Genomic DNA, 12,265 nt, shown 5'->3' on the forward strand with positions numbered 1-12,265 from the left:
TTATAATCTCAACTAACATGAAACTCATAATTCTGAAAGTTAATAATACCAAGACTTGGGCACGTGTGTATCCATTTATGCGCAATTCTTTTACTTACATTATATAAGGTCTTAACTTCATTCTAATTAACTATACTGAACTCAAAGTTCAAGAAGTTGAATGAGACAGTATACTATCCTTGTGGACAGTATATTCAAGTCTAGTTTGATGAATTCAGTTATGTATCAAGAGCAATCAACAATCTATAGCAAGAGTTTTTTTTTTTTTTGTAAGTATGTTCTATATAACGAGGCAGACAGCAAATTTTAGATATCCTAGGCCACCAAACTTTCACAAGCACTCAAATCTGAGGCAGGTAAAGCAGGTGAAGGCACTTGTCACTGAATACTCAAAATCTGTCCACTAGACTGAGTGGTTGGTGGTTAACAACTTTAATCTCAGCACTCAGGAGGCAGAGGTTAAGAGATCTGATTTCAATGCCAACATGGTCTACAGAGCAATTTCCAGGACAGTCAGGACTACACAAACAAACAGTCTCAATAAAACATAAAAAGAAAGAGAACGAAATTTATACTCCAATTTCCTACATAATCTACCACAGCACCTCACCTGACCACGTACATACAAAAACATAAACAAATGTAATTAATGAAAATACTGTAGTCTCCTATAAAACTTAATGAACACTAAGGTTTGAATTATATAATTTTCAGGCTGGAAAGATGGCTCAGTGGTTAAGAGCACTGACTGCTCTTCCAGAGGACCTGAGTTCAATTCCCAGCAACCACATGGTGGCTCACAACCATCTGTAATGAGATCTGATGCCCTCTTCTGGTGTGTCTTAACAGCTGCAGTGTAATTATATATAATAATAAACACATCTTTAAATAAAGAATTATGTCATTTTCATGTCTTACAACTTATAGCTCACTCTTACAGTTTGATGAAAACCATTATCTTATTAGAAGAAATAAGTTGCAAGATAATCCCCTGAATTGATCAGGATTCAGCAGTATCCTGCTGATACTTTATTACCTTTTCTAGTGTCCAACCAAGCATCAAATTCTATGTTGCGATAGATTTCTGGATCCAGACCTTTCAGTACCTTATAGGGAAACAGCATCTTTGATGGACTTTCTGGAACCTGAAATGAAAATAGTCAGGCTATAAACTCATTATCATAAAAAATCATCCTTTTATGAGGAAGAATGAATGAAGATTCTTTTCTTCTTTTAAAAACTGGGAGGCTAGAGAGAAGCTCAGCAGTTAAGATCACTACTGGCTGCTTTTCCACAGGTCTTAAGTTCAATTCCCAGCAACCACTGGTGGCTCACAACCACCTGTAGTGTGGTCTGGTGCCCCCTTCTAGCAGAAAGGTATACATGCATTAAATAAACAAACCATACACAACCCTACCCCTTTCCTTTGCTACTAAAACAGCAAAAAAATTTACTATGTATTTAAAAACAAGAGACTAAAAGAGCAAGACAGGCATAAAAGCAACTAGGCTTCACATAGAGAAATATTAGTTTGTTCACCTTCAAGAAATGATGGTTCGCACTTAATTTTATAACTATAGGCCACTGATGATAAAAATGAAGTAGTATCAGAATATTGATTACACCTAATCTATTAAATTTATGTTATTACTTTAATTTCAAAACAAAAGCTTATGAAACGCCTCAAGTGTTCACAGAATCAGTTATGAAAATTCTCGTACATAAGAATAAAACGTCTCACAAGATACATATTTAACACTTTGGAGCAAATAGGATTCCACATGAAGGAAAACATAAACTACTTCTTTCCCAGCTTTATACAATTAGAATGGACTATCTGGTCTTATTTTAAATTATGGTGTTTTAAGACAAGTGCATGAACATTCTTTGCCTGAGAAAGTATCTAACCTTTTGTTGTTCTGTTCCTTGTTTACTGCCATCTGGTGTACTTGGGACACTAGAACAGGCACCAACCTCTTCAATTCTAATTGAAAAGATTCAGAGAAAAAAAAACATTATATAGATGTATCGGTTTTCTCATGTCTCATAATTATGCCACTACTCATGGGTAAAGTAGCTCAATCCTAAAATATAAAGCAGGTAAGTTTTCAACACATTTCCATTAGGTTTCTGTGGTAAGTATGTGTTACTAAATACTTGGCAGATTATTTCCTATTAATATGGTTCCTGTGATCCTGACTCCTAATGTTTATAGCTTCTGATTTCTCTGCCAGGAGACAACTTCTAATCAGAGAGAATTTATATAATTAAATTACAAACACACAAATACATAAACACACACACTCCAACACCATATATTGCTCTACCCATCTTGTGATCTCTATCTAGTTCCCCTGCTGCCAGTAGAAAAGCAGTCCTGTTCACCATGCTGAGTGTAGGTCACTCCTCTCCTACCAGCCAACAACATGGAAAAAAAAAAAACACTATACAACTAAAGCTATCAGCCCACTAGCTAGAAAGAATTAAATGCTACCAAGAACCATTAGTAGGTATTCCCCAAAGTTTCAGTCACGACTCGCTCCTAGCCAGCTCCTTCATTAGTCTTCTGACATCAACACAAGAGTCAGCTAAGCATGGGATAATTTCTATCTAAAGCACACAGTTGTAAGGTCAATGTTGTTTTAAGCTGGCAGTTTTTCAGTAATATGGCCTTTAAATTACTGTAGCATCCATAAATTCAAAACCCTTAAAGAATCAAGCAAATGAAGCAATTTTCATTTTGATAAGATTCCTCATGGTCCCAAATAAGCTTTAAAAGATGTTCTTCTGTGGGTAAGCAAGATGCCTCAGTGTATAGTTTCTAGCTGCTAAGCCTAATCAACCTGAGTATAATATTTTAAAGCAGATTCTTAGGTAACAACCTGACCTCAAATGTTGTGATAGGAGGCCCAATAATTTGTTTAATCAACAATGAATGACTTGTGTACAACTAAATTTTAAAAAATGTTAATTCTAAAGTCTCATTATCTCCTATAATGAAAAAATGAAAAAAGAAGATTCTAACTTGAACTCTTTAAGTCTGAACATTTCACAATACAATTTGGTAAAATTTTGTCCTCTAATTAAAAACAATTATGTCTAACAGACATGTATGCACGTATATAAAATCAGACTATTTTTACTTTTAGATGATAACTCAAAGAAATATGAAAATCAGAGTTAGTCATCCTTCACTTTCAGTACCTCTCTTGGGTTGAGCTCTTTTGATCAGTACTGCCTTCTATACTTCCACTCAAAGCATTGTGTCTGTTTCTCCTGGAACCACTTCGAAACAAATCAACTGCAGTTTTCAATGTTTCTTCATCCACAACGAATACGTCTTTATAAAGAAGTTCATATAATATAGCTGAAGAAAAAAAGCCAAAATTCCAACTGTCAAAATAAGACTCTTCATATCAATGTGAATACATTCATAATCCAACATATAAGTCCAATAGGTACCAACAACGTTTTAAAATCCTTCAGTTTAAAGACTGATAACAAATCATCTGAAACCACACACATATATTTATAAAAGCCATCCATATACCTTGACAAATTCCTGCAGTTGATTGAAATTCTTTTGAATATACGGAATCATAATGGCCATTATTTGAATAACAGAGAAGAATCTGAAGACAAGCATAGAGAATTATGTTAGTGTTAACATGTCTTACAATCATAAAAATTAAGTTAGCAATCAGCAGTTGATAACTAATGGAATTTTATTATTAGAAAACATTTAACCAATCTTGATTTAAAATATGTATATGTATATTTCTGTAGCTCATAATGAAATTTTAACTATGACTTTTCAATATCGACTGAAAACACCTAAGGTTATACTATGAACCCCAATCACATTCCTGAAATATACTGAACAAGTCCTGAATCATCTTCATTAAGATGAGAACTTTCACAAATTCAGTAACTGAACAAAACAGAAAACCCATGTTAGAAGTCCACTTTTTAATTTCTCAGAATGATTGGAAAAATATGTAAAATATCTCAATGTCCAGATATTAAAATTTAAACAGAAAGAGGAAAAGGACAGACACCAGACAATTTAAGAGGCTGAAAAAGTCATTGCAGTGAATAGAAATGTAAAAATATACCATGGAGAAAGGGCACTTCCAGATTTAACTTACTGATATGAATTATAGATACGGAAACAAAAGGTTATCTTCTTAGCTGATTCCTTCAATTTTCAGTACTTTACAAAACAATTTCAGAGCCAGGCTAATTACATAAAACTTTTTAGTTTTCTTTAATGAAATTTCTTCATGTAATAGCTCTAAACATGTTTAATACTTTTGTCCAAAAATCTGTTTTAAATCAAGCATGAGTGAAAGAGCAATTCCAAGAGAAAATCAAAGCAAAAAAATCTTTCTAAGGGAAAGGGGCTAAAAATCATGTGATATGAAAACAGAAGACTCTTTTTATGAGGAGAGGGCCCATCACGGTGGGGGAGGGGTAAAAGAGGAAGGTAGCAGGGGAATAGAGCAAATTAGAAAAAGGCTATCATGACACATGCATACGAAAATGCCATAAGAAAATAAAAAAATTTTCTATGGTAACAAAAAACATTCAAATGCATGGACTAATTAATTCTTTATAGAGTTAGTTCACCAACAAAATTTTATTAGTTCCATTACTTTATGCTAATTTGTTGGGCTTTGGGGTAGATCTCAAAGTAATTTACTGTTTTATTTATTTAACAAACATGTATACTCCCCTTATGTAGTACAGTGCCTTTGTCCATGGACAATGTTTTCTCTTATCAAACATTTTGACTCTTTTTATACTGTGTGAATTTATATAGGGGCTAGAGAAGTGGTCCAGTGGTAAAGAGCTAGCTGCTCTTCAGAGAGCCCAGACTCAATTCTCAATACCCATATTACTCCAGTTTAGGGAATCTGATGCCTTCCTCTCGACTCCTCAGGCACAGGCACACACACATGTGGGTGCACAGAGAGACACGCAAAATACCCATATACATTAAACAGTTAAGCCAATTCCTTATACTGTATAATTAGAAAGTCTCTATTACAGAGGCGAATGCCAGCAGCAAACCACTGAACTGAGAATAGGACCCCCGTTGAAGGAATCAGAGAAAGAACTGGAAGAGCTTGAAGGGGCTCGAGACCCCTTATGAACAACAATGCCAAGCAACCAGGCTTCCAGGGGACTAAGCCACTACCTAAAGACTATACATGGACTGACCCTGGACTCTGACCTCATAGGTAGCAATGAATATCCTAGTAAGAGCACCAGTGGAAGGGAAGCCCTGGGTCCTGCTAAGACTGAACCCCAGTGAACTAGATTGTTGGGGGAGGGGTGGCAATGGGGAGAGGTGGGAGGAATTGCCCAAAAGGGGAGGGGGGGGGGATGTTTGCCTGGAAACCGGAAAGGGAATAACACTCGAAATGTATATAAGAAATACTCAAGTTAATAAAAAAAAAAAAAAAAGTCTCTATTTGCATAAAGATAAAATCAAAAAGCAATGTAATACAGCAATGGAAACTAAATATTATGTCACTTTCCTAATTATTCCTAGCTATATGTATATGCCTCATATATGCTACTTTGGGTTGCACATACTCAGTCTGATATATCTAGTCTTATGGGTCTTAGGTGAAAATGCCCATTAATGATCACGATCAGAATGTGATGTGAATAAATAAAAGATTTTAACATTAATATTTAGATGTAAGTGCACTGAAATCCAAAATGTACTGTAAACAAGGTTTTAAAAATGGGCTGGTGAAATATATAAAGGGATATATATATATATATATATATATATATATATATATTAAAGTAGATAACCAAATTGTTAAAGAGACACTAAGCAAGCACACAGATACTTTCTATAATATTCTTTTACCTGTATGTTTGAAACGTTTTGTATCAGATACAGCTTTACTTAAGTATTCTGTACAATGAATGACAAGCCAAATTTTCAGCAAGGCCTATTCTACCCCTCATTATACACATCTCTGCACCACATTTCCATAGTCAACTAATTAAATCCCCGAAGGGTCTCTTGCTTCCATTTTTGCATAAAATGTTTCTCCTGAAAAGACTGCCCTTCACACTTGATCAATTTTCTTAATGTATCACTACCACCATGAAGCCTTTTAACTTGCTTTAAAGCAAGGAGGATCTTCTTTCTTTGTCCCTTTTATGTATAATTTTTACGAGAAAACTTAAGTCAAATGGGTTATTTCTAAATATTGTGTTAAGACAGCACCATCATCCAACATGATTTTTAAAAATCATTTATTTTATTCCTGAGTACACTATAGCTGTCTTCAGACACACCAGAAATGGGGATCAGATCCTATTATAGATCTATAGATGATAGATCCCTGTGGTTGCTGGGATTTGAATTCAGAACCTCTGGAAGAGCAGTCAGTGCTCTTAACCACTGAACCATTTTTCCAGCCCCATTGTCCAACTTTTAAATAGCATTCATTTTCCTACCTTGTCTTCAAAGCCATTATCTGTGACTTGAGTTGGTGGCTTTCCAGGATAACGATATAGAATGAAATCTCGACTATACAGATAGAAAACAAAGGTAGATGGGAAAAGATTTAGTTTATATATAAGTTAAGTATCCTTTTAACTTTTCTTAATTTCCCCATTAAGCGCTAACATCAAAAACATAATGTGGCAATTTGAAGGATCATTCAACTATTAAAGTATCTAAAAATTTTTGCCCCACGCTTTTTTACTATAAAAGTTATATTGTACTTTTAGGGTATAGTGGCACAGGTCTTTACTCCCAACACTTGGGAGACAAAAGCAGACAGATCTCTGTGTGGCTGAGGTAAGCCTGATCTATACAAAGCTAGTCCAGGCCAGCCAGAGCTTGTTTCACAGAGAAACCCTGTCCCCAAAAAATCAGGAGCACATTGCCCTAATGACAACATATAAAAAAATATTAAGTACTTAGGAAGTTTTAAAGGATATTATTCTAATTTCCTAATGGGATATATTACCAGTTCAGCATTTTTCGGTCTGTTAGTTTGTCTAAAGACAAGATCTTGTTGTGTAGCCCAACATGGTCTGTCTTGAAATCAAGATTGTCTTGCTTCTGCCTCCCTGCTCAGCACTAGCTTTATAGCCATGACCCAAAACACACCTGCCTTTCTTTTAATCCTACTTTCAAACAGACACAAATTCGAGGACATTAACTATTAATAAGGTTATTCACCCAAGAACTGTGATCAAATGGATTTTTATTCTACATTATTAACTTATTAACTCTCAAATTTAATGAGTCCTAAAAAGAACTCTGACAGACATCATTCCCATTCATACTCATATATTCCCTGTTTCATTCTCCCTTTGGCCCCTTTCTTTGATATAACTTACTGATAAATTAGAGAAAGAGCTCTTAGTTCCAGCTGGCCAGCACTCTCCTAAATATAAAGAGTTTTGAAAAACATTTTAGAAATCTTAGTTTTCACAAGTTCAGCATGAATATCAGAAAATTAAGATAGCTACTTGATAATATAAACACTTCAGAATAATGAACCCATGGCTCTTCTTAGCCATAAGTATAAAAGTGTAACTCCTAGTTTTTAAAAGGTAGCAGGAGGGGTTGGGGACTTAGCTCAGTGGTAGAGCGCTTGCCTAGCAAACGCAAGGCCCTGGGTTCGGTCCCCAGCTCCGAGGAAAAAAAAAAAAAAGGTAGCAGGAAATTTAATAAATGTCTTTTTAAGTAAAAACCAATTAACATTAACAAATAAAATTTTTAAATTATGAATTTGACTCCCATAACAAAAAAATAGCTACCTAGAAATTTAACTTTTAAAAAAATAATAAAACCTCAGCCACATTACCACCCTTCTTTTCACTAAAGTGAAAAGGTTTTATTTAGTGTTTGCCAACGCTGTCCTTTTCCCAAGCACTGTGTATTCTCAGGAGGCCATAGAGACAGTAAACACAATTCTCAATATTCAACACAAAATAGGCCATTGCATCCTACACAATATTTCACTTATACAGTTTTGAGTCATTATAGCCATAGGCATATATTTAGAATACTATCTCAAACACCAATGAAGATGATATCCTCATATTCAAACTTACCTGAGGATCTCCCAACCGTTCCAGGTATTTCTCAAAAGATCCCTCTACGTCCTTCAAAAACAAAACCAACTTGACTTAGCAAAATCATAGCATATGGCAATCCAAAATTATATCCTACAGTTAGCACCATTTCAGGAGATTTCCCTTTTATTTGAAATTCTACTATACTTCTCTTTGATTTCAGACTCAGGACAAGCATTTTTTAACATACCAAAGTGAACCTGGCCTGCAGGTTCTCTCTGCATCCCTCAGACCCTAACATGTTACATACCCTGCCTTCCATTCAGAAATTTCCAACCCAGTGGCTGGCTTTCCCTCTCAGCCAGCCGCTCTTCACTATAATCCAGACCTTTTGTCTTACTTCATCTCCTCTCCTGTCCCTCCCCTCCCTCTCCCCACAACTCCCAGTACATGTCTCTCCCCAAACCCCGTCCCTCTCTACACTCTGTACATTCATTTTATCTTCACTTCTCCTCAGGCGCTTGCTCTGCTGCCCACTTGCTCATGCGCTCCCCTTCTCCCCCTCTCCGTCTCCACTTCACTGACGCCCTCCTGTGTGAACTAGCTGTAGAGCTGCCACCAATAATTTGACATGAACTGGCTCATTTCCAGTAGAGATAACTTATCAACTAGCCGGCAATAAACAGAGTAAAAGAGTGCAAATTTTGACCATAAAACTTGACCTTAATGTAGTAAGATACACTGAAGATAATTTATCTAACACACCCATAGTGGTCCCAGTGCCCTTCTAGTTTTCTTTAAAATGGCAGGTATAAACACAGCATAAACATTACCTGAGGGTATGGAAGATTAGGCTTTTAACAGTGTTTTACACATCTTTTGTTAGTCAAAATATAGCCTAGAAAGCAACACCCTTAATTTACAAGTCCGTTTAAAATGCAGAAATCTGAAGCCTTGGCTCAAACCAACTGCATCAGAATTCATAGTTTAACAAAAGCTCCACTGTTATCTTTATGCACAAAATACTTGAGCTATGCAGCATTGGATCATAGACTTGCATTTCAATGCCAGGAGCACAATTCCCCCCAGGTGTGAAGAGTATAATCAACAAGATTTAAAGAAGCATTTACAGGATTTTAAAGTCACTGTGGAGAAAATTAAAAACAACCCTCTAAGGGCCATTAGGCAATCGACAATATGCAGTCAAAAGAATAAAGTAACAAAAAGTCACGATATATTCTTCAAATTTAACCTTGATAAAACTTCACTTAACAAAAATTAAGCTGCTGAACGTGTACAAAGATGTTCTATAATGGTTGTTTTAAAGTAAACCAAGGGGCAGAGTTCCAACTTTCATAATTTGTAATATTAACAAACATTTCCTGAAAACTCAATTTTATAAGACTTCAAATTGGCTGAGGAATACTGAGTATAGATTAAAATGGACATTTCACAATATTGGCAAAGTGAAATCTAACAAGAAAAGTGGTACAAACAATACAAAACTGTGGTCAAAATGTAAATGTTATGGTCTTAGCATTGTGTTTTGGGTGCAGAGGAAGAAATACACCGTTTGTTACTTCTTTTAGTCATGGTTATTCTGACAGTCTCCCTATACTGCTCAGATTGGCCAGGCTGGATTCAGAACTCTTATTCAGCACCCAGAGTACTGGGATGACAGATCAGTGCTGGATTACAAACCTACCAACAGGCCATTCTTAATTTTTTATCAGCATAAAGCAATATTTTAACTTGAGGGAAAGAGGGTACAAAAGCATGCTAGCTCTAGGAATCAACTGATAATTAAATAGTTGCTTAGTGAGAAAGTATAATGTGTGACAATTTCAGTTTTTGTACTAGGTACTAATAGTTCTTTTGCCCACTTACTATATACATTACAACAACTGTGTCTTCAGTGCATATATTCTGCTTACAGACTCAAAAAAGCTTTTGATTTCCTTCATATATACAGACACAAAGCTCTCTGATATGTAAATGATGGATCTGGCTGTGAAACAACTATAAAAGAAAAGACTAGCTCACTGCCATGTCATTTCAAGTATAAGTTTCTAAATTAAGACTATGAATTAAGACATTTAGTTTCCTAAACTAAAGCACATGTTGGAAACAGAAATTACGTCCAGCTGCTACTACACCTGATCTTAGCCGAAGGCAAAGATGCCACGCCTCCTTATGTTACAAAAAATGGCCATCTTTAGTGAGATTGAGGGTTAATGATTCTGTCCTGGACTTTCAACTTCAACTTTCAAGTTGTTAAGTGTACAAGCTAGACCTCTTATACATAAACAAAGGAGTAGGACATGCTTACAAAGGATTGAGATTCATTTCAATGTTTTCTTTAACCTCACATTACTGTGCCCCTCCCCCATTACAAACTGGCAATGAAAAGCAAAAAAGTAGCCACAGGAGAACCGTATTTGCTCTGATCAGCAACTGCACAGTATCTCAGTCTCAAGCAGGCCTGGATGTTTTCACTAAGAAACGGAAAATATACAGTTTTTGAATCTTTCAGTATTCTACAGATTGAACTACTGTACCACACATCTCAGTCTGAAAACTTACAAATAAGACATTATTCATTTGTCACGCTTATATTTACCTGCTCAGAAATAGCACGAAAGAGGCAAGAGGCATCCTTGGCAACAGCCTTTCGAAACAGCCCTAAACTGCCTAAATACTCATCCATTGATGCCTCATTCAGAGACTTCTGGCCGCAGTACTTTTTCCATCCTTTATGCATTGTGCATGGGATGAGAAGAAAGGTACAGAGGGGTGGAAAAGAGGAAAACACAGAACACAGCGAAGAATATGCGAGTGGCCACAAAGTACCTGGAGCTTGTGTATGCAGGTATCAAAGTAGCTGGAGTCTAGGCAGAAGCCAGTTCTTGGCAGGGCTGCAGAATCTTAGCACTTCCAGAAGCACAAACAAAGAAGGCTGACTGGCGCAGGACAAGACAGGACCCTGTGGAAAAACAAAAACCAAGAGCAGATGCTCCAAAGAGTAAGAAACTTGAGGAGGCAAGGGAGGAAGAAGGTAAACAGTTACAGAAAGATGGGATAACAAAATCAGCTCAAGGCATAAAATGTGACTAAGCAACTGAACCATGGAAATCTAAAGAGCTCAGGGAAGTGAAGCTACTTCTGGAGGCTTCAAAGGAGATTACAAAAAGACTCACGGTGGAAAACAGCCTACTCCACAATGAGATTTGAGATCACGCTCTTTATTTCCCAATAGCGTCTGTCCTTCAGGTGCCCTCCAGAGTTTCAGGGAAGTAGGGGTGGGGGTTATCTAAATAGTTGAGTTAGTATTTAAGAACATCTTTTTTAAAAGACAAAGGAAAGGGGTGGGACCTCCATCTGTTAGGACAAAGATTACCAAGCAACTAAATGAGAATAAAATCAAATCATTTAACTCTAGATAAAAATTGTCTACTAGGACCACTAATAATAAATCCATTAATTATGCTAGGAAATCCCAATTCTTAAGGAATGTCAGGTTACTGCATAATACTAATAAAAACAGAGAGAAGTAAAAACAATGAGAGTGAAATATGGTTCAGCAGTTAAAAGCACATGCTGCAAAAGACTTCCCAGCACCAATGTCAAGAGGGTCACAACAACCAGTAATTCCTCCAGTATCTATGTGTATCTGCACCCACATGCACATACCCACAAAAGCAATATATTATTAAAAATTAAAATAAATCTTTACAACATATAAAATGGAAGCAGCAAGACTATACAAAACCTGTCAAAATGTAATTTCAAATTTGACGGTATATTATTGAAATATTGGACATGTTAGGTGTTTCTAAATGTTATTAGGGTGCTTTGCCAGGGAAAAATGCTCTGAATCATGGGTGGGGGAGGGCATCACTATTTCTATTATTCATTCTGGCATCAAGTGCCTTATTTTTATTGAAAATACCAGACTACAACGTTCTTCTTTCTCAAAGTGTTAAGTTTTAGGGGCATGAAGCTCGGTGATAAAAGTCTGTACATTAGTACATTATTACATTCAATATGAGCACCACAAATAAATGCGTAAGTCAAATCTTGCCTTTTCCTGTTGGTCTGGAGTTGTAAAAGTTGTATTTTCCCATTTGTACAATGTCTTAACACTAAATTTGTAAAGTTTTATCTACACAGGTTTGATTACAAAAAATAAAGGTATACTCAAAAT

At 36.0% G+C, this 12,265-nt stretch overlaps 1 protein-coding gene across 1 annotated transcript in view; it reads right to left on the reverse strand.

Annotated features, from left to right (window-relative positions):
- Window positions 1-12,265, reverse strand: part of Alg13 (ALG13 UDP-N-acetylglucosaminyltransferase subunit) — a 57,500-nt gene that overhangs the window by 25,412 nt on the left and 19,823 nt on the right. Inside the window, 12 exon segments of the mRNA XM_032890454.1 lie at window positions 1,037-1,145; window positions 1,909-1,984; window positions 3,205-3,367; window positions 3,551-3,632; window positions 6,487-6,559; window positions 7,381-7,427; window positions 8,101-8,151; window positions 9,996-10,028; window positions 10,030-10,080; window positions 10,682-10,951; window positions 10,953-10,997; window positions 10,999-11,044. Coding sequence (XP_032746345.1) covers window positions 1,037-1,145; window positions 1,909-1,984; window positions 3,205-3,367; window positions 3,551-3,632; window positions 6,487-6,559; window positions 7,381-7,427; window positions 8,101-8,151; window positions 9,996-10,028; window positions 10,030-10,080; window positions 10,682-10,951; window positions 10,953-10,997; window positions 10,999-11,044 — 1,046 coding nt within the window.

Source organism: Rattus rattus, chromosome X, assembly GCF_011064425.1.
Source record: "Rattus rattus isolate New Zealand chromosome X, Rrattus_CSIRO_v1, whole genome shotgun sequence".
In the NCBI taxonomy this organism is placed as follows: Eukaryota; Metazoa; Chordata; class Mammalia; order Rodentia; family Muridae; genus Rattus; species Rattus rattus.